This window comes from Dreissena polymorpha, chromosome 4, assembly GCF_020536995.1.
Source record: "Dreissena polymorpha isolate Duluth1 chromosome 4, UMN_Dpol_1.0, whole genome shotgun sequence".
In the NCBI taxonomy this organism is placed as follows: Eukaryota; Metazoa; Mollusca; class Bivalvia; order Myida; family Dreissenidae; genus Dreissena; species Dreissena polymorpha.
Genome location: NC_068358.1, coordinates 80,984,516 through 81,007,766, shown reverse-complemented (window position 1 = coordinate 81,007,766; position 23,251 = coordinate 80,984,516). Strand labels below are relative to the sequence as shown.

General features: G+C 40.0%; 2 protein-coding genes across 2 annotated transcripts in view; one reads left to right on the top strand and one right to left on the bottom strand.

Annotated features, from left to right (window-relative positions):
* Positions 1 to 23,251, bottom strand: part of LOC127879285 (probable E3 ubiquitin-protein ligase HERC1) — a 155,754-nt gene that overhangs the window by 65,838 nt on the left and 66,665 nt on the right. Inside the window, exons 33-41 of the mRNA XM_052426048.1 lie at positions 22,112 to 22,630; positions 21,388 to 21,627; positions 20,545 to 20,628; positions 19,955 to 20,082; positions 18,936 to 19,108; positions 18,196 to 18,293; positions 14,115 to 14,278; positions 12,715 to 12,856; positions 10,659 to 10,848 (exon numbers count right to left, since the gene is read on the bottom strand). Of these exons, the coding sequence (XP_052282008.1) occupies positions 10,659 to 10,848; positions 12,715 to 12,856; positions 14,115 to 14,278; positions 18,196 to 18,293; positions 18,936 to 19,108; positions 19,955 to 20,082; positions 20,545 to 20,628; positions 21,388 to 21,627; positions 22,112 to 22,630 (1,738 nt within the window). The remainder of the gene's footprint in view (positions 1 to 10,658; positions 10,849 to 12,714; positions 12,857 to 14,114; positions 14,279 to 18,195; positions 18,294 to 18,935; positions 19,109 to 19,954; positions 20,083 to 20,544; positions 20,629 to 21,387; positions 21,628 to 22,111; positions 22,631 to 23,251) is intronic.
* Positions 15,048 to 23,251, top strand: part of LOC127879302 (molybdopterin synthase catalytic subunit-like) — a 237,775-nt gene continuing 229,571 nt past the window's right edge. Inside the window, exon 1 of the mRNA XM_052426081.1 lies at positions 15,048 to 15,060. The gene's annotated coding sequence lies outside the window, so the exon portion shown is untranslated. The remainder of the gene's footprint in view (positions 15,061 to 23,251) is intronic.

Genomic DNA, 23,251 nt, shown 5'->3' with positions numbered 1-23,251 from the left:
GAAAACGAATGGGCCGTGCTCTGTGAAAACAAATTTTTCAAAAATAAAATTCATTTTAATTATTAAATACTTACCTGCTATCCCTAGCTATACCTTTTAAAGGTGGGTTACCTACTCCAGAAATCTTCAAGTGCCTGAATTTGGCCACCTCCCCCACTGAAACAGATCAGGTTAAACATAGTATAATGTAACCTAACCGGAAATCGAGAACCCTAACTCATCTTCCTTTTCAAATTAATAATGAAAATATAAAACGATGAGCGGGATTGGGAGGTGGGACTTACCGATAGCAGGTAAGTATTTAATAATTAAAATGAATTTTATTTTAGAAAAATTTGTTTTAATATCATAAATACATACCTACTATCCTTAGCTGATTTTGTAGCTGTGGCGGGAGGTTCTCGTTATATTTTCCCAACGCAGCAAAAACCGTTATTCAGGTTTTTCAGCCAGAGATAGTCGAAATGTGTCCTCATACAATCTTCGTTAGTACAGTATTGTACTTAGTTTCTGGATAGCACCAGTACATTACGCCATGAAAAAAACTACTGTTTGAGCAACCACAAGAGGACCCAACATATATAAGTTGTCCTGTTGACACTCAAGAGAACGAAGACAGAATGAGGAAAAGGTGGGCGGATTCCTCCAGAAAGCAGCTTGAAGCACTTCAGAAAGTGGAACATTATTAATATACGCCCACGAAGCCGAAAGAGCTCTTAATTCATGCGGTCTAATCTTAAACAGGGATAAATCCCTAGATGACAGAGAAGAGTAAGCCTTCTTTATGGTTGAGGCTACCCATCGAGAAATAGAAGCCGCAGACACATCCCCCCATTTTTTAACGGAATGAAAAGTCTCTTACGAGAACCTCGAATAGACTTTACTCTTTTAAGATAGAATTTTAACACCCTGACAGGGCAAAGAAGTCTATCATCATCTTCATGTCCACAAGTATTAGAAAGACTTTGAACTTTGAAGGGTTTAGAAGCCATAGAGGGGAGATGATTCTTAGTAAGGAATCCTGGCTGACATAATAAAATTACAGATTCATCTAAGGAATCAAAACGAAGATGACCATCCTCGATAGAAAGAGCATTTTGCTTTTGGCTGAAGCCATAGTAAGAAGGAAAACTGTCTTCCAAGTTAGTAACTGTAAAGAAGTTTGATCTAGAGGTTCATATGGAGCCTTAGTAAGAGAATCAAGAAAACAAGCCAAATCCCATTTAGGTGCAAGTGTACGAGAAACAGGACGTTTGAGTTCCATAGCTCGAATAAGTTCCGAAATTGCTGGATCAGCACATACTTGTGATGACTTAGTAAAAGCCAAAGTATGCGAAATCATAGATCTGTATCCTTTGATGAAGCTAAGAGAAAGTTTCATATCATCAAAAAGAAAGATGAGAAAATCTCCTACACGTCTAGCATGGGGATTGAGGGGATCAATCTTCCCTCGAATACACCAATTAGAGAAGAGTTTCCAGCGAGCATCATAGACTGCTCTGGTGGACTTTCTCCTTGCCGAAGCAACGAGGGTTGAAGCCCTGACAGAAAATTGTTTCTTCTGCAGAGATTGCCTGATAATGGCAAAACATGTAAGTGGAACATTGCTGGATCCGCATGTAGTCTGCCTCTTTGAGACAGAAGATCTGACCTGTAAGGGAGTTTCCTGGGATAATCGTACAGGAGACTGAGAAGATCGTTGAACCAAGCTCTCCTGGGCCACCAAGGAGCAATCAGGAGTATGCGACACGCACTCACCCTGATTTTCAATAATATTTGGGAAATCAGAATGGGTGGGGGATAGGCGTAGGCGTCAAGTTGGTCCCAATCGAACGAAAGCGCATCTACTGCCCACGCTGCTGGATCGTACACTGGACTGACATACAGTGGAAGCCTGTGGTTGTGTCTGGTCGCAAATAGATCGACCAGAGGATAACCGAAAATGTGAAAGATCTGATTGGTCACTTCTTGATGAAGTGTCCACTCTGATGGTAGTAACTGGTGTTTGCGAGACAACCCATCCGCCAGGGCGTTGAGGCGACCTGGAATATATTTGGCCAGAAGAGAAATATTGAGCGTCTTGCAAAGAACAAGTAATTCCTTGGTTTCCAGATACAGGGAGTGAGAATGTGTTCCCCCCTGTGCCTGGATGTAAGTCACAACTGACGTGTTGTCTGTTGACACCATCACACACGAGTCTCAAAGACGTGACTGGAAATGAGATACTGCTAGAAAAACTGCTCGCATTTCTAGATTGTTGATATGTAGCTGTGACTCCTGATGAGACCACGACCCTGAAATTATCAGACTGGGTGGTTCCAGATGAGCACCCCACCCTTCCTTGCTCGCATCTGTAATTAGGAATAAAGAAGGTTGCGAAGGAAGAAGGGGTACTCCTGCCAAGAGATTGTCCTCGTCTAGCCACCACTGAAGATGGGGTACTAATTCTGGACAAATTGGAATCTTTGTAACAGATTGTCTGGAGACCATTTCCAACACGCTGAGAGGTAATGCTGAAGAGGACGAAGGAACAGACGTCCCAACTGCACAAAGTCTGCTACTGAGCTCAGGATACCGTTGAGAGAGAGGAATTCTTGAGCTGTTATATGAGATTGGGACAAAACATATTTGACTTTCAGCAAAAGGTCTGATATACGTTGACGTGAAACTCGACCAGATTGACGTGAGTCAAAAAATTCATTCCCACGAAAGTGAAATCTTGAGAAGGAATGAGATCTGACTTGTCCGCATTTAAAGGAGTCCTAAGGATAGGAGTTCCTTCCAAGAGAACTCTAGGTGATGCAGAAGCAATTGACGATCGAGCTGGTGTAACAGCCAGTCGTCGAAATATTGGAGAAGGATACCCTGCACCAGGAGGTGTGCTCCGACTGCAGCCATTAGCTTGGTAAAGACTAGTAGCTGTTGCCAACCCGAATGGCATCGCTCGGAACTGGTAGACCTGGCCTTGAAAGGCGAATCGCAGGTACTTCCAGTAATTAAGATGTATAGGAACATGGAAGTATGCATCTTCCAAGTCCAAGGACACCCCCAGTGCAGAGGTTTGATGGAGTCCCGTATGAAGGACGGAGTCTCCATTTTGAAAGTTGGTTTGAGTAGATACATGTTGAAGGCTTTTAAGTCTATAACTGGTCTCCAGGAACCATTTTTCTTTTGAACAAGAAAAAGATGACTGTAAAATCCTGGAGAATATGGATCTTTTACCCTTTCTACCACCTGTTTTTCCAGAAGAACATGAATGGATTCTGGAATATGAGGATACCGAGATACCAGTTCTATGGGGCCGCATGAAAGAGGAGGTCTGTTCTCGAATTGAAAAGTCAGGCCTTTTGCAACAAGAGAATGAACCCAAGCGTCCGTAGTTATTTGAAGCCATCAATTTGAAAAACGTAGAAGTCTGGCTCCTACTGGTATTTCCGGCATCGGCGGAGATGGTGGCAGACAGGCTTGTTTCCTAGGGCTGATAAGAAGGAGGCCCGCCCCTGCCGACAGGAGGTTTGGAATTCCTCTTATCTAGCTGAGGTTTGTTCTTTTTAGCAGGGTTCCTAACAGAGGACCTCTGAGAAAAAGATGGTCTGTTACTTGGATAAGATCTATTAGAACCTGACCGAGGATTCCAGGAAGGTTTTTTAGAGAAAAGATTAGTCCTCTTATCCTTTTTAACTACTGGACCTGCCGGTGGTCTAGAAGCCGGTAGCTTAAAGGCCCCTTGGCGTTGTCCAGAGTTATTTCTTGCATGAGAAGCATGAAGTTGATCATCTTTACCAGCTGTGAGTGCTTCTTGTATCTATCCACCAAAAAGAAATCCTGATGAGAGAGGTGCTGCCTCTAGTGAATTCATACCTGGCTCTAATAGAAAATCTTTAGGTAAAGACAACGATAAGATCTCTACGAATCCTTAACATTTCCGACATTGAAGAAGCAGCATTATGTGAAAAGTTCAATGTCGTTCGGGATAAATGTATCAATAAATCCCGAAGTTCATCCTGAACCGAATCTGACCAATCACAAACAAGGCGCAAGATAGTTTCTAGCATTAAGTCTTTTTGGTTAGATAGACCTAACGCTCTTCTCTCTCTTCCTTCCCATTGTTCTAAGATGGAATAAGGAACTGAAACCGATGTGAAGAACTAGGTATGGTAAGCAACAGTTTATTCATGTCAGGATCCTGAATAGGTAATTTAAAGAAATCTAAACCAGAATTCATATCAGGTACTGGAGGCTTATAGCTTCGAGTACATTCCTGAGTTTTTGATTCGGAGAAATCTTTAGGTACTCTCCATATCTCTCCTCGTTTAGGAATCGTTTTATTGATTGATTTCAATGACTGAAACACAGATAAAACTGAAGCACCAATCGGAAGACGTGTATCAAGGCGGGAACTAGCCTTAGTAACCCTGTTAGGATCAAATGTACGAACCAACTGCTCAGTGACCGAGATGGTCGAATTAGCAGACACCTCCACAGGTCGTGAACAATACTCTTCACCAAGAGTCTGGAACATGAGCTCGTACATCTGATGAATGAGTGCTAAATACTGATCAGTATCATTATCTGCATTCGATTCATGCTCACTGTCAACAACGCCAGAGGTGTGCAAAGAATCCATTGAAACCGTGGTAGGAATGATAGAGGGTATATCTTGCACCAAATGATGATTCTCCGGTAACGAAGAATGACTATCCTCAAAGTCAACACACTGATAATTAAAACCAGAAATAGACGGTGAATTATCAGAAGTGATTGATACATAATTTCCAAAGGAATCTTGACCCCATGTGTCACGCATAGACGGAGTAGCAGCTGGGGGTTTCCGACTAGAAATAGTAGTAGATACCCTAGGTGCAGACAAAACAGCCGTTGTGGTGAGGTGAACACCAGAATTGAAGGGCTGTGAAGTCGAATCAGTCACTGCAACATGTGTTGACATCACACTGGAAACTGGTGCATAGGGTATGGAGACATTACAATCAGAAGAAGGATAGTAATCAGGCTGTCAAGTGACCTTTTTTCAAAAAGTAGGAAAAAATAGGAACTACTTTTGCAAGAAAAGTAGGAAAAAAGAAGGAAAAAGTAGGAACTTTTCCCTCAAAAGTAGGAATAAATAATACTTATTTTTTAGACACAGGTCCAGGAAACATAGCTTGAAACAGAGCAGGAGTGCCATCACATGTTCTGTATGGATACCCACTTGAAGCTACCTTAAGGGCCCAGAAGATTTCAGCCTTTTGTACCTGTTCCTTGTGTGATGGATGTACTTGCATACAGATAGATTTATCCCCACAACCCTGAGAGCTGCTTGGCTTTTGGGCACTTCCAAACAAACGCTTTTGTGAATAATCATGCATGTATTTCATGTTTTCCTTGTGTTTTTATCCATCTGCATGACTTATAAGTTGATTAGCACCAGAATTACTACAAGATGGACTTCATTCAGACAGTACAATATCTTGCAAACTCATTGCCGGTATCTCTCTTGCACCATGATCCCAGTGTTTTTCCACTGTTGTCCAACTTCTCCATCCATGAAGGGTTAAACTTTGTTTTCCCACTAGGAATTTTAGCACTTATAGTGTATCTATGATAATTAAGTTTCAAGCAAAGCTACCCTGATAAAGAAGTATACATGTAATTAGATGCTGTTCATTTTGGTGTATCATCAAATAAGTGGTTAGAGGTCTTCTGTGTATCAATATAAAAATGGTAATTATATTGTGCATGTTATATCCTTAAGCAGAAGACCAAATTTATTTAGTGATACACCAACTTGTTGTTCAAGATTAATACTAGTATATAAAGCAGTGTAAATGCTCTGCTACAGCTACATTGTGAAACCTTTAAATTGACAATAGGGTGCAGTTATAATGACTTAAGTTACATTCAAAATGACTGGTCATTGCAGAGCAGATTATGCAACTGGAGATAGGACCTTATCACCTGACATCTTTTATGACAGCATTGATTGGGCAATGAAACAGTTGCACTACATTGTTTATTCCAGTTTCAAATAATGGCTTTTACATTATTGATGACTTTGCGGGAGTGTAATAATGCCGTTTAATAATTTTAATACTTCGCTTTAACACCTTGAAGTTACCTCACTAGCTATGGCATCATTAGGCAAGAATTGTGTTTGTCCGAAACACAATGCCCACTATTGCGCAGCTTTGAAATAAAATTTCAATATATCATTTGGCAGGTTTAGAAATTATCTCCCTTTTAAAGCTTATTACTTCCCTTGGATTGTATTTTTTAACTTTTGACCTTGAAGGATGACCTTCACCTTTCACCACTCAAAATGTGCAGCTTCATGAGATACACATGCATGCCAAATATCAAGTTGCTATCTTCAATATTGCAAAAGTTATGGCTATATTAAAGTTTTTGGACGGACACACACACACAGACAGACAGACAAATGGACTGACAGTACAACTGCAATATGCCACCCTACCGGGAGCATAAAAATGTATCAGGGCATTTAGGCTCTGTGCATTTATCTTTAATTACTAAACATGATGTACCTATGATATCAATAGAACATCATATCCGTTGTCATGTAATACAGAATTTATTACATTATATTTGTAAATGATGAAAACTCGGCAAAGTATCAGTTTTATCTTTTTTCCAATAACTTGTGTAATAAATTCCATATTACATACATTGTAACCACTCATACAATACATGTATCTCTATATCTCTACATTCCAAACAGCAATATCATGTAAACATGCATAAGGTTTGGTCAAATTGTTGTCAATGGAAACAAAACAAGGGACAAAATTGTCACAAAACCAGGTTTTCATTGTGAAAAAAAAATCTGATAAAGGGAGAAAACTCAAACTGAACTTTTGAAATGACCAAAAAAAATTAACCCCCTTTGTAAGTTTTTTTTTTTTTTAAATCTATTTTTAGTCGTGGCGACCTTGACATTGGAGATATTGACGTGATTCTTTCGTGGGACACACCGTCCCATGATGGTGAACAAATGTGCCAAATGATTTTAAAATCTCACAATGAATGACATAGTTATGGCCAGGACAAGCTCATTTATGGCCATTTTTGACCTTTGAACTCAAAGTGTGACCTTGAACTTGGAGATATCGACGTAATTATTTCGCGCGACACACCGTCCAATGATGGTGAACAAATGTGCCAAATGATTTTAAAATCTGACAATGAACGACATAGTTATGGCTCGGACAAGCTCATTTATGGCCATTTTTGACCTTTGAACTCAAAGTGTGACCTTGACCTTGGAGATATCGACGTAATTATTTCGCGCGACACACCGTCCAATGATGGTGAACAAATGTGCCAAATGATTTTAAAATCTGACAATGAACGACATAGTTATGGCCCGGACAAGCTTATTCCGCCAGCCCGCCAGCCAGCCAGCCCGCCAGCCCGCCCGCCCGCCCGCCCGCCCGCATTCGCCAATCTAATAACCAGTTTTTTCCTTCGGAAAACCTGGTTAATAAAACTGGAATAAACAATGGGTTCCCTCAGCTCTTGCATCACTGAGAACTGTGTAAGGTAGTGAAGTCTGCAGTGTACAAATGCTAAGGAAGTAAACAAGGCACTATTGTTACTTAAAAAAAAAACTTGTCAATAATTTTAAAAGTTACATAAGAAATAAATATTTATGCTCCTGAAGAGGTGCTAGCAGACAGTCAGCATGGGTTGTCAGGTCTCATCTAGATGAATGCACCTTAACAGGGATACAGTCATGCCATAGATTCATTCATCCTGCAAGTTTACTAAATAAACTCTTTAAAAAAAATAAATTCTCCATTGAAAATGAAAAAGTAGGAATAGTAGGAAGATTTGGTAAAAAAATAGGAAAAAGTAGGATCCTGATGAAAAAGTAGGAAATAGTAGGAAAAAGTAGGAAAAAGTATGACCGCTTGACAGCCTGAGTAATGTGACCGTTCATGAAAGTCGGAACGACAATGCTTCCGTGAAGCTTGTCTACGACCTTTATTCCTGTGATGCCGAGATCTAGAACAGCTACGACGCCCAGAGCTAGAACGGCTACGAAGAAAATAACGTCTCCTTGACTATAATTTCCGTGATGATCAAGATGATCGATCATGATCATAACTATGACGGGAATGAGGACTGCTCCATGAATAAGAGCGTGTCCGCCATCTACCTCTATAATCAGAACTAGTCGACGACAAATGTGCATTCGACTACGAAGAAGTGGAATAATCCGATGACGAAGAACGTCTGTTTCTGATCGTTGACCGGTGACTGGCAACTGTTGACCGGTTAATGATCAATGCATGTTGACCGGTGTTCGGTGACTGGTAGTACTGACCGGTGACCAGACTGGTCATCAGTAACAGATGACCAATGACCGGTGGGTCGGACTGGTCTCCGTTGACCGGACCGGTCTCCATTGACCAGTGGGTGGGACCGGTCATCAGTAACAGATGACCGGTGGGTCGGACCAGTGACCGGACCGGTCTCCGTTAACCGGTGGGTCGGACCGGTACCTTGGACCGGTGACCAGACCGGTCCCCGGTCCGGTATCCGGAGACGTACCGTTCATGACATGACCAGCGTTGTCACCGGATAATGACCGTATGGAGGTTGCCAATTGGACTGGCATTGGTCGATGTTCTTGACCAATGCCATCAGGCAAAGACCGGCTGACGGTTGTCGCCATAAGGTCTGATGTTGATCGACTTTCCGATGGTAAAGTACGATCGCCATCTTGCCTGATACCCGGTGACTGATGCTGCAATTTTTGATCATCTGTAGCCTGTAAAGTCACCGGGCAAAAACCATCTGTTGATGGTACATCTGGTCGTTTCCTGCTCAAAAACGTTCTGCGACGAATTGCTTTCTGCCAAATATCGTCGTCCCATGAATTACAAATAGAACATTTATGGTCAACTGTACACAAAGTGCATGATAAACAAGTGTTGTGGTTATCCCACAACGCTTTTAAATGACCACAAACGCCACGTAGTTGAAAACTCATTCTAATTTCTTTTTGTTTTAATTAGAAAATAGAAAAGAATTTACGCAAGAAACAATATTTAGTGACAATTATGATGAATAAAACCGTTAAATACGGTATATAAACTGTACAAAATATAGTCAATACTTTTTGACTAACCCACAAAAAGCTCGTGCACAAGTGCACGAGCCCGTGGAAAAACCCGGCAAAATCTGAAAATAACAATATTTACAACGAAATTTAAAGAGAAAAGATTTCTGAATATAGCAGAAATGACAAATTATATAATTTATCAATTCGAAAACCCAAAACACCACGCAGAAATGAAAGAAAACACCAAATTCCACAGGAGCAGAAAAATGGCAGTCTGTCTCGGTGTTCTCCAGAAAAGGAAGATGAGTTACGGTCCTTGATTTCTGGTTAGGTTACATTATGCTATGTTTAACCAGATCTGTTTCAGTGGGGGAGGTGGCCAAATTCCGGCACATGAAGATTTCTGGAGTAGCTAACCCACCTTGAAAAGGTATAGCTAGGGATAGCAGGTATGTATTTATGATATTAAAAAGGGGTTTAATGCATGTGCATAAAGTGTCATCCCAGATTACCGTATGCAGTCTGCACAGGCTTATCTTGGACGACATTTTACACAAATGCATTAAACCCTTTTTTCACAGAGCACAACCCAAATGTTTCAACTACATCACCTACACTGGGGAATTGAAAGGAAGCATATAAGATTTGCTTTCAGTTCAAAATCAATGTTGCTGAAAAGCTTCAAACCCAAAACCAATCTTCTGTAGTCGTTCATTTAGAGCTACAGCATTGTCACAAACATGTTTGAAACCCACCCAGCTATGCCAGCTATGTTTAAGGACGTATGACTCAGAAATCTGTGGATCACTGTCAATGAAGAGTCTTGAACATCTGTACATAATGGTACTGATATGTTTTCAGATTGAATTTTATTACTGAAGAAATGTGAGAGAAATTCAAGAAAACTTTAAAAAACATTACTACATTTCTATAGCAGTAATTCCAATAACTAAGGGCACATAACTGAACAATAATTGAATTACTAAACAAGAAATGTGTTCTTCAGAACTAAATGCCCCCTACTGCGCCGCTTTGATTTATTTTATTTTATTTTATCATTTTGCAGGTACAGATACAGATAAATATATCCCTTTAAAGCTTATTACCTCCCTTGGATTTTTTTTAACCTTTGACCTTGACAGATGACATTGACCTTTGACCACTCAAAATGTGCAGCTCTTTGAGATACACATGCAATCATGCCAAATATCAAGTTGCTATCTTCAATATTGCAAAAGTTTTGGCCAATGTTAAAGTTTTTGGACGGACGTACGGACAGACGGAAGGACAGACAGTGCAAATGCTCTATGTCAACCTACTGGGGGCATAAAAACCAGTTTATTACCACCAATCTACACTTCATGGAGTAAATATATTGCAAGTTTAAAATCACTTGCTTGAGAAAAAATGCATAAGCAGTTTGTTTAATAACTTTCACAAAATTTTAACAATAAATGACGACAGACAGACTGACCTATCTGCCCGACAGAGTGACTTCAATGTTCACCCTCTTAAATTATTGTAGAACAACAGATTAGAATCCTAGCCCTCCCTCGCTGGTGCAAATCCTCACCTGAATGTTTGACTGCGTCCCTCTTGTCAGAGTTGTGATCCTCCTCATGGCTCTCAAGGTCAAGGACACGTGCAATGTCTGCATCCAGTTTCCTCATGAGTGCGCTGGACTCCTCCAGTTGGGCTCTCGCTTTCTCTACCTCTACATCCTCACTGCACCCGGCCTTCTGCTGGCCATTGGGAGGCTCAGGCTGTGAGAAAATATTTGAGTTAGTCTGGGATAATTGAGCTAATTGTAATGAAGCTGTCAGATCCAGACTTCGTTTTTGAATTGTTTTTAGTACAACAATGTTCGCAAAACAAGGGACAAAATTGTCACAAAACCAGTTTTCAATTTGAAAAAAAAAAGTCTGATAATGGGAGAAAATTCAATATGTGCATTGTTACTGATTGTTCCTAGTTACCCCCCTTGTGTAAAAGTCAATCTATTTTTAGTCGTGGCCACCTTGATTTCGACACAATCATAAAATCCCCACAATATGCGCCAGGGCACTTGGTGACAATCATTTTGTGAAAGTTTCATTGACATCCGTTGAGAAATGAAGGAGGAGTTGGGCTCGGAAGAAGTGTTCCACCAGACCGCCAACCCAAACGCCCACCCGCCGACATTCACCAATCTAATTACCATTTTTTTCCTTCGGAAAACCTGGTTAACAATAATAGTTGTTCTGTCTGTGACATTATCTTTTGCGAGAAATAGTTATAAATGCATCAGAAATAAATTTAATGATATTAATTCAGCATAACTGATCTGATAACAACCTTGTGTATCAACTTGAGGTGATTATATCGCTATTTCAGTTGAAGATCATTTCATGCTAGTGAGTGATACACATAACTTATTGCTGCATTGCGCAGTGGACACAGTCAATTCTAGAGTAGTGCACATACCTGGTTGTTGCATTGCTCAGTGGACACAGACAATTCTAGAGTAGTACACATAACTTATTGTTGCATTGCTAAGTGGACACAGACAATTCTAGAGTAGTACACATAACTTATTGTTGCATTGCTAAGTGGACACAGACAATTCTAGAGTAGTACACATACCTGGTTGTTGCAGTGCTCAGTGGACACAGACAATTCTAGAGTAGTACACATACCTGGTTGTTGCATTGCTAAGTGGACACAGACAATTCTAGAGTAGTACACATAACTTATTGTTGCATTGCTAAGTGGACACAGACAATTCTAGAGTAGTACACATACCTGGTTGTTGCATTGCTAAGTGGACACAGACAATTCTAGAGTAGTACACATACCTGGTTGTTGCATTGCTCAGTGGACACAGTCAATTCTAGAGTAGTACACATACCTGGTTGTTGCATTGCTCAGTGGGCACAGTTAATTCTAGAGTAGTATACATACCTGGTTGTTGCATTGCTCAGTGGGCACAGTCAATTGTAGAGTAGTATACATACCTAGTTGTTGCATTGCTCAGTGGGCACAGTCAATTCTAGAGTAGTATACATACCTGGTTGTTGCATTGCTCAGTGGACACAGTCAATTCTAGAGTAGTACACATACCTGGTTGTTGCATTGCTCAGTGGGCACAGTCAATTCTAGAGTAGTACACATACCTGGTTGTTGCATTGCTCAGTGGACACAGTCAATTCTAGAGTAGTATACATACCTAGTTGTTGCATTGCTCAGTGGGCACAGTCAATTCTAGAGTAGTACACATACCTGGTTGTTGCATTGCTCAGTGGACACAGCCAATTCTAGAGTAGTACACATACCTGGTTGTTGCATTGCTCAGTGGGCACAGTCAATTCTAGAGTAGTACACATACCTGGTTGTTGCATTGCTCAGTGGGCACAGTCAATTCTAGAGTAGTATACATACCTGGTTGTTGCATTGCTCAGTGGACACAGCCAATTCTAGAGTAGTATACATACCTGGTTGTTGCAGTGCTCAGTGGACACAGTCAATTCTAGAGTAGTATACATACCTGGTTGTTGCATTGCTCAGTGGACACAGCCAATTCTAGAGTAGTATACATACCTGGTTGTTGCAGTGCTCAGTGGGCACAGTCAATTCTAGAGTAGTACACATACCTGGTTGTTGCGCTGCTCAGTGGGCACAGTCAGGAAGGTGAGTTTCATGATCATCTCCAGGTGTTTGGCAGTGAAGCCTGTCAGCTGACCCACGTCAAACTGGGCTGGAGGAGTCGGCTTCAATGCAGCCAAGGACAGGTCACTGAGAGAAGAAAGGCCATCGTAAATGATGAATTATCAAATGATATGGATAATATGAAACAAATCATTTTATACAATAATAGACTCCACACAAAACCGCATTTTGAAAATATAATATACAGCAATTAGGTCAATAGAACATTTAACAGCATTTGAAATGACACATTTTATTCACACAACTTGAGGGTTGTCTAATTTGATGCCTATAAGACCAATTTTGTCCCAAAAATTGAGTGTCTGTGTGAGTCTTCTGTGGACCTGACAATATTTCGAGCACCATATCTGTGTAGTGTCTAGGATGCCCCTGGTTCCAAAACCACACTGTTAGTGTCCTCAGGACCTTATCTTTAGACACCAAGTAATGGCTTTTTCCAGAACACAGACTCAAGAGTGTCACAATTAGCCTGAGGTAAAGAAATCAAGCTAAAATAAACGCTAAAACAAGAGCTCTGCGGTTGGAGACAAAAGCCCCTGAAACAGGGCCTTGACGTCCATCACTCAATCCTTTGATGACATTTCCAATGGAAACCAATCTACCACTTAATGTCACAGTGACCTTGACCTTTGAACTAGTGACCCCAATTTCAATTGGGGTGATCTACTGTCCAAGACCAATGTACATTTGAAGTATCAAGCCAATTGGTCAATATGTTAACAGGTTTTTAATCAGAAACAATTTTCACACTTATTTTGACAGTGACCTTTACCTTGTGACCCCAATATCAATAGCGGTCATCTACTGTCCAAGGCAATGGGAAGTATTAAGCCAAGCAGTCGATTCATTGATGAGTTATTGATCATAAATGATTTTCAGCCTTAGTGAGACAGTGACCTTGACATTTGACCTAGTGACCCCAATTTCAATAGAGGTCATCTACTGTCCAAGGCCAATGCACATGTAAAGTATCAAGCCAATTGTTCAATTTGTTGAGGAGTTATTGATCGGAAATGTTTTTTTTTTCACTTCTTGTGACAGTGATCTGGACCTTTGACCTAGTGACCCCAATTTCAATAGAGATCATCTACTGTCCAAGGCCAATGCAAATGTGAAGTATCAAGCCAATCGGTCAATTTGTTGACTAGGTATTGATCAGAACCGATTTTCACACTTATTGTGATTGTGACCTTGACCTTTGACATAGTGACCCTAATTTCTACCAACAGACAGACCGACATCCAGCAAAACAATATACTCCCTCTTCTTTGTAGGGGGGCATAATTAAAAATAAAATAAAACAAAAGTTCAACTTTGTGCTCACCAGACAGAGATGTCTCCATTGTCCCACTGGACCTTGACTGTGGAGGCCCCTGGGCTCGTGGCCCCTAGGATGGTACCCTGCTTGGAAGACCCTTGGTGCAGGCATCGACCCCCCACCCGCAGTCCTGGGTCCACACCTCCCAGCACTGCAAGTGTTGACCACACCTGTAGATAGAACATGACATTTTGGCACTGACATGACACTCAGTAGCAACAAATAGGCGCGCACACACACACACACACACAAAAGTAAAATGAAAATTATCACTTAAAACTTTCAAAATATTAATGAAATATGTTTTCTTTTTGTTTTTATTGGAAAGACACTTTCACACTTAAAGACTGTACTGTTAAAACAAATGAAATATTTCATGGTTATTTTTTTCTAATTTAATTTCAAATTTAAGCCTTAAGAAAACTGAAAAAAACTATATTGAGGATATCTATTTTCTTTTGGGGAAATATTGAAAAATATTTTTTCTCATTAAAGTAAAAAGACATAAGTGCTTGTGCTAGTCAAAATGTATAAAGTATTTTTATGCAAAAATCTTTGGTAAGGAAATTTATGTTCAAGAATAACATTGCATTACAATAAATGCAACATGGATTTCAAACATATCTTGGGGCTGCTTCTAACCAAACCTATAAAAAAAAATTAACCAAGTAAAATTAAGGGCCGAAATGTGACAGCCATTTTATTTCAAGCAAACAATTCATAAATTAACCTTTGCTGTGTGTTATGGCTAAGACAAGTGTTTTCTAATAGGGTCATAGTCTCAATATAGAAATGAAGGCAAATGACGGCAAGATGTATCAAATATTCTCCTTATAATGTAAATCTTTCTAGATGTAGGATGAAAGAGTGTTCTGAGCAGGATTAATGATTGGTACTTATTATGTTCTTCTCTGTTTATTCCGAAATAGCGACTTTAACTGAACTTGTAAAGGTGGTCTGGAAAACACGTCAGGCTCAGATAAGAATAAATCATGAAATACTCCAGATTTCAAAATAACATTCGTACAAAGACGATCAGCTAAAATGTCTTATGTGTTTAATCAGTACCCTCGACACAAAAAAGTACCTTAAACATTCGTAATAATGCTACCCACTCATAAGTCAGAGGTATAAAGTGGTATGCTGTATGTTCACTTCATAAGCTAGGTCAAAATTAAATGAAAGCGAGAAAATGAAAATCTGCATAGGTAAAAATGCGACCTATCTAATTCATTGTAAGATCTTGGACATAACTTTTTGGATATTTTTACTTGATTTATTAATCCAGTTAGTACTATCATTACCTTGTAATTTTATAAGTAGACAAAATCCAACAAGAAACTCTAGCAAATATTGACAATGAATGCTTTAAAAAAATGTCATAAACACAAACATACACCATTTTTGGTAATGGATATTCAGCTTGTAAATCAAAACTACACGTTTTTTCTCAGAAAACTAACACGGCTTTTCGAAGACAGGACGAGTAATTACCATTACCAATCGGAATTTATCAAGTGTTAAACACATATTCTAACTGTGCAGATCAGGTACCGTTTTTCGTTTACTCCACCTTCATTCTCTATAAAAGATTAGAAAGGCGGAGCTATGCATGTGGGGTTATATAATTGGATGATTGCCACTGAGCAGCAACCACACAATTGGTTTAGGGTATCGGTTGCTAGACAACGGAAGCCAATTTAATTTATTCCCTTTTATGGTATTTGACTCTTTGTTTACAATTCAGCGTCTTTGTTTTATTAACCAAACAAGCTCCAATTATAAATCAAAGCGCTGTAGGCGCTGAAGGCCTTGGGCTAGGTTTAGTGTGACGTAAAATGCATTTACGATGTTTTGTCTGGCAGAAGCTCAGAGACTGTAAGACAAGACAATAGTTGTATGTATACTACAGTGTACATAGACGGTGGAGGACAACAAGATACTGGTTGTGGGAACAATAACCTTTTGTTCAACTCTACAGATGTGGTAGAGTATTCGTCTACATAGGCGGTGAAGATATACAACAACAACAACATGGCCGCAAAAAACTTTTATTGTTGGCGTCAAATAAATCACTTTAAATAGCCTAAAATATCTTTCTCTTACATAATTAACAGATCAGGAAAACACTCATACTACCATTGTAATGTGTATACAAAAGAAAATCCACTTAAGCCCAAGTCTCACTTTTGCCGGTAGAGCCCCGGTCCATCCCGGTTTGCTAATGCGGGTCGACCGGCGAGGACTGGGATGATTCATAGAAATTTTTTAACGCAGTCACACTATTTCCCAGTGCCGCCCCAGTTGAAGCCGGTCAACAGCCCGGCAAAGTCCCGGTCAACCAGGACTGGCTACGGTTTATTCCGGTGAAGCCCCGGGAGAGCCCCGGTTGTCGCTGGTAGTGCCCCGGTGAAAGCAGGCAGCATCCCGGCATAGCCCCGGTTGTTGCCGGTAGTGCCCCGCTTGAGCCCTGGTGAAAGCCGGCAGAGCCTCGGTATACCGTAATACCGCCGACACTCACTGTGTCTATACCTGCATCAGACCCCGGCAGAGCTACGGCAACGCCCCGGTTTTACCCCGGTCGTTGCCGGTAATGCCCCAGCGGAGCCCCGATGAATGCCAGTGGCGTTCCAGCAGAGCGCCTGTTTTTTTATATACCGTAGCTATACAGGGACTCTTAACGGCATTCACTGGGGCATTGCCATAGCTCTGCCGGGGTCTGTATGGGCCCCGGTGGAGCTACGGTGCCGTCCCGGTTGTTCCCGTTGCCATCCCAGTTGTTCCCAGTGCCGCGCCGGTCGTTGCTGGTCCTTCCTGGTTCATCCCGAAGGTATTAAACATTTTAATACTTTCCCGCGCCGGTCTTTGCTGGTCCTTCCTGATTCATCCTGAAGGTATTAAACATTTTAATACTTTCCCGGTAGAGCCCCCGTTTTCCCCGGTTCGTCCCCAATGGAGCCCCGGTTCATCCCGGTAGAGCCCCTGATCACTCAAAGGGGCACCGCCGACATCATAGCGAGACTGGGCCTTTACCCTTTTAAGAACGGTGTACAGATTGTGTACGTTGTCTCACGTAGAACTTTTTGCGCTCAATTTTTCGCGCTTGATCTGCGCAGTGAAATATCATATCCGGTAACTTAGTATATTTCCGAGAATGATCATGAATATTTGGTGTTTCTTTTCTCTTGAATGACTCGTTAATGCAAAATAAAATAACAATATCTTAAAATATGTTTATAAATACCAAATATAATGTCTTCAAAAAATGTATCAGAAAAAAATTCTTCTTACTGTCTCCGTAGACCGACAAGTGAGGAACTTCTCGCATGAATATGCAAACAATAATAAAAACTATGTCGTAGCCAATGGTTAGCAATGTTGCTTCAATAATATTTTTTTTACACGTTTTATGACACTGTCATGTTATATAGTGATGTTCTGTATTTACAAGGCGGGTTATTGAGATCTGCGAAGAACTTCTTTGATTGCGCATGAATTACCACCAAGTGGTAAATCGGACTTTTTGGAATTCATTCATTCGTGGGTTTTGGCAGCCAGCCAATTCTGACTGTCTCAGAAATTTTTATCATTGCTATGGCCTTAGGGCTACGCCCCAGGCCATAAAACCTGTGCATTATAACATTTTTTTTTTAGATTAAAACATGATACTTCATACCAATGGCACACCTTTCTCTCTTCATCAACAAAAACCTTTACAATCCTGCCGTGATGATCAATCTTCATAGTTTTTTTTCATGAACTGCATTATAAGTCGCAATTGTTATTTTGATCATTTTTTCAAGTAAATAATCTCGACTTATGACTGGGTTATTATGGTAGTTCCAAGTCAGGCTGGTGAGCAAAAAATTGGGAATTATTTCGCGGATAATTTTCAATATTTTATTACTTGCCATAAAATAAATACATTTACTTTTACGATGAATGTGAGCCTTTCGATTATTGTGAAAATACCAATTGGGCGAATCAACAAATATTCGATTTCTATATTTCCCTAAATTCTTAAACTTAAGGCATACTACAGTAAAACAATGGCATAATTAGATATGCTTTTATTTATAAGACTTACCTGAGAACAGATGTCAAACAGCTTATCACTGTCAGGCTGTGATGGTATTATGGTGGACCTCTCAACATACTCAGGATCCCCAGAGCTGGTAGATTCACCTAAAATATATGTAAATGTTTTATTTTAAAAAAGCCGACCTCTTGGGAACCAGGCTGAATAGATGTGCATTGAGTATTGTCCGAAATTGGCCTGTGCCGTCCACACTGGTTAATAAAAGATGAAACTTTCCACCTTCATGGAATTTTCTTTTAAAGAAAGTCTCTCCTACATCAAAATCCATTTGGGTGGAGAGTGTTGTCCCAGATAAGCATGTGCAGACTGCATCTTGACTGAAAAGGCTATCTAAAAAAACTAAATATATTATTAATATTGAAGAGGTTTTCTGTGCCAACAAGAGTATTGCCACGTATGGTTTACTGCTAAACTTAAAATTATGGCAAGATGTGCAAAGCTGGACAGTCATTTTTTGCCACATTAAAAACATTTTAACACCTCTTTTGTCAGATCTCAAAGAAGTTCTGTTTAATTCAATGGAACATCATGATGTTCTCAGATAACTTATACACATGCAACCATTATTTTAAATGACTAAATTTATATTGAACCTGGACTCTAAATATGTCTATGTTTGGACATGTCAAACTACAAATACTTATGGAGTCTTTCAAGAACTCCTAGCTTCTTTGCGATAAAAAAGTTAAGCTGTATTTATTAATGATTGTAAAGACATTTCACAATACCCTTTTCACTGTTGTTTCTATTTTCTTCTGTTTGAGGTAGTTTTTCATTCATCTCTTTCCTCTCCTTTGTTTGCTTGTGGGTAATATCTGGCAGCTGCTGTAGCACATCAGAGTCCTTCAGTTTGTCGAGACTGGTCAGGATCTGCTGGTTTACATCAGGTGTCCACTCTGGCCTTTATTATTAAACACCATTAACGTGTATGTGTTGTTTGGATTGTTTACAGTTTTCAACAGTAATTAATTGATATCAAGACAATCTTATCATTGTCTCTCATGTGTCCAGGGTAGGCTGGTTAAACAGTACTATATGCAAATACTTTTGTGTTTGCCTGACAACTGCCCTACTTGAATAAGAGGTAGGAGGGAACGGTCATAGAAATGATTTAATAGCCAATCACCACAAAGTTTATGTGGTTGGGGCTGTAATCAATCCTGCGATCCTTGGATTTGTAGTCCAAGCCTCTATGAATCAATCACTGCTATTTGGAAATTATAACAAGAGCACGGCATAACAGGTGCCAATGCTCGGCTGCAGGTGCAGTTTTGAATAAATGAAAGCTTGTTATAAATTTTTTTTTAGAGGTCACAGTGACCTTGACTTTTGACCTAGTGACCCCAAAATGGGTGTGATGTGTACAACTCATCAAGGTGAATCTACATATGAAGTTTCAAAGTTGTAGGTGGAATCACATTGATTATAGAGCAAAATGTCAAGGTTTTAGCATGACGCCGGCCGACGGCACAACACGACAAGCTGGCTATTATAATACCTCGGGTTTTCTCCAAAAACAGCCGAGCCAATAATAAGGGCAAAAAAAATGTAAATATGTATACCGTAGAAATAAAAACTAATTGCTTTTTTGAAAGAGCAATTTCATCAAGACACAGCAAAGTATACTACCAGTTTTCAATGCAATATGATGTGAGAAACTCCAAATACATTAATACCAAGGATCAAGATAAAGATATCGACCAATGTCACCTAGATTTTTTTTTCCACAATCTCCTCTCCTCTGTACCTGGAATGTAGTGTCCTGATGAGTGTCACAAGTGCCTCGGTGACCACGGTGATAGGCGGGGCACAGAGTGGTTCCCCTGGCAACAGGTCCTTGTTGGCTGCCTGGATCTGCATGTCAAGGATCTTCACCTACCCGGGTAACATGGAGGGTAGGATGGAACAAACATATATACTAGACAATGGACCAAATAATTAAATCTATTTAAAAGGAAAATGATTATTTGACACTTTTAAATGTATGCAGAATGTAGCTATATTCATATGAAGAATACTAACTATGGAGACATCGTCAAACATCTAGAAAATAATGTATTTGAATGTTGCACATTCTCGACCTTAAATAATTTAAAGTAGTAGATAATGTTTTTAAGTTAAATATTTTACTATTTTGTAAACAGAATAGGGACATAACTAGGAATATGCTCATCAGCATTTGTTTACTTAAGAGCGCTTTAGGAAAATTTTACTAAACAATTAAAATTAATGGTCCCGGGCATCATATACCTCCAATTATGCAATAGTGAAGCTAGTGAAATACTTGTGAAACACTTGCTATGCTTGTGAAATACTGTATCTGCAGTGTATCCTCACCTTCTCCCCTGGGTTGCTGCTGTAGAAGGTCACACATGGGTACAGTTCGGCCGCATCTATGTCCTCAAATGCTACCTTGGGTTCCTGATGATTACATGTAAAAACAAGGAACAAAATTGTCACAAAACCAGGTTTTCAGTTTGAAAAAAAAGTCTGATAAAGGGAGACAGCTCAAACTGAACTGATTGTTTATAATTAACCCCCTTTGTTTCAAAATAAATATATTTTTAGTTGTGGCGACCTTGACTTGGAGATATTGACGTAATTCTTTCGTGCGACACACCGTCCAATGATGGTGAACAAATGTGCCAAATGATTTTAAAATCTCACAATGAATGACATAGTTATGGCCCGGACAAGCTCATTTATGGCCATTTTTGACCTTTGAACTCAAAGTGTGACCTTGACCTTGCAAATATCGACGTAATTTTATCGTGCGACACACCATCTTATGACGGTGAACACATGTGCCAAATGATTTTAAAATCTCACAATGAATGACATAGTTATGGCCCGGACAAGCTCATTTATGGCCATTTTTGACCTTTGAAATAAAAGTGTGATATCAACGTAATTCTTTCGCGCGACACACCGTCTAATGATGGTGAACAAATGTCCCAACTATTTAAAAATTTCACAATGAACAACAAAGTTATGGCCTGGACAAGAATGTTCCGCCCACCCGCCGACATTCGCCAATCTAATAACCAGTTTTTTCCTTCAGAAAACCTGGTTAACAATAACATTTAAATGTACCAGTCAAGTACTGATAATAAACCATTAAAAATCAACAGGGTACAACAAAAAGTACATCATATTTGTTCAACTGATTCCCAAACTCACCTCCCCATTCTTTCCAAAGGCCAGGGTCCGCAAATCCATGTCTAGCACACAGGTGATGATGTCCCCCTGGGTGTAGCTGTCCAGTGCGCGAGCCTGCTCCCCGTTGTGGTAGAGGTTCCCGCTGTACGCCCGGTACAGCCACATGCAGGTCGTGGTGCGATGACTGTAGTCCACGACTGGGGGACGACACACACCCACGCAGGTGCCTTCGTTACTCTTGTTCTCTTTTATGATATGGAACTGCAGCAAGGAAACAGACACTAATAGAGCCTTGATCTGGGAATATTGAACTTAATGCATGTGCCTAAACTGTTGTCCCAGATTAGCCAGTCCACACAGGCTAATTAGAGGACACTTTTTGCATTTATGCAATTTTTTTGTTTGAAGAATGTCTCTTGTCTCTTCTAAACAAAAATCCAGTTAAGGTGGAGAGTGTCTTCCCTGACAAGTATTTGTGGACTTTTTTTTCAGACTTTTGGGAAAAAGCCTGGCCTTTACATCAGTCAAAAAAAAGAAAAAACCTGAAACCATTTAAACAATTTTTAAAGAGAGTCACCCACAGATCATCCCTGTGTAGTTTTGTTAAAATCTGCCCAGTTGTTTAAGAATTGTGGCTATAAAAAAATTGCCTTGTGCATTGCACATGACAAAATGTGAAAACTTGTCATCACAGCAAGAAATTTTTTATTATCACTAGAGTAAAATTATCAGAATGCATCCTCACCTTCCACTGATAGCAGCCAGATGAGATTGGTGTGGAGGCATATCCATACCCCTTGCCTGCAATGCTGTGCACCAAGGTATGCCCCCCATCAACAAAGCAGCACACGCACTTCTCAAGATCAAAACCCACCTCCAACCTGGTCAGGTCTGCCTCATCAAAACTGACCTCACCACTGTCCCTTCGACTTTCATCTGGACTGCCAGAATTCTCCCCTTTAGTTTGTTCATCACCATCATTTTGGGTGGAGTTACTTCCCTTTCTCCCTTGCATGCTATTTCTTTTATTACCATTAATGGTTGCCTCAGATAAACTGGTTTGGACACAAACTTTTCTGGCTTCTGGAAAAGTTTCAGATAGGCTGGTTTTCAGGTCAAGTTCTGCAGCTGAGTCATCATCAATATTCAGTTGCTTGACCTTTGTGATGAGGTCAAGTTCTTGTAGCCTTGCCTCTGTCAGGGCACACTCCATAGGCAGCTTCCACATGCTGTCTTGCAGGCAGTTAAACAGGTCACTTACCACCTACAAAGCCAATCATGTAATTTAATACAAGACAATAACAAGAGCTGTCAGAGGACAGCGCGCTTGACTATTCGCGTGCTTGACAGTATAACGTAAGCCATCATGAGGAAATTGTTCAAATTATTCAATAAGGTAAAGGTAATAGTTCAGGTATATTTTCCACAATCTATTAAACATTTGTAAAGACATAAACCAAACTAATAAGATTTTATTTCAAGTTTGATAGCAATAGCTTGGGTGGGAAGTTTGGAGGGTCCTTCAAAAATAAAGTAAATAAATATTTGTTTCTTTTTATTAACCATGTTTCAAAGAAAAAAATATTATTTTTGGGTTGGGTAGGGGGGTGAGAGGGGGGTATAATGTGGGGTGGGGTCATTTATTAGACGATCTTTCAAAAATAAAAAAGGAAAAAAAAAATTAAAAAATTGGGGGGGGGGGGGCAGGGATTCTGGGTTGGGGAGTGCGGTATTGTTTGGGTGGAATCCATTGTGGTATTCAGGTAAGTGTTGTTTTGTCAAAGTATTAATAAAATCTGACCATAAATAAAGAAGTTATGGCAATTTAACTAAAATTTATTATTGTGACCTTGAGAGTCAATGTCATTCAAAGGTCTAGGTCAAA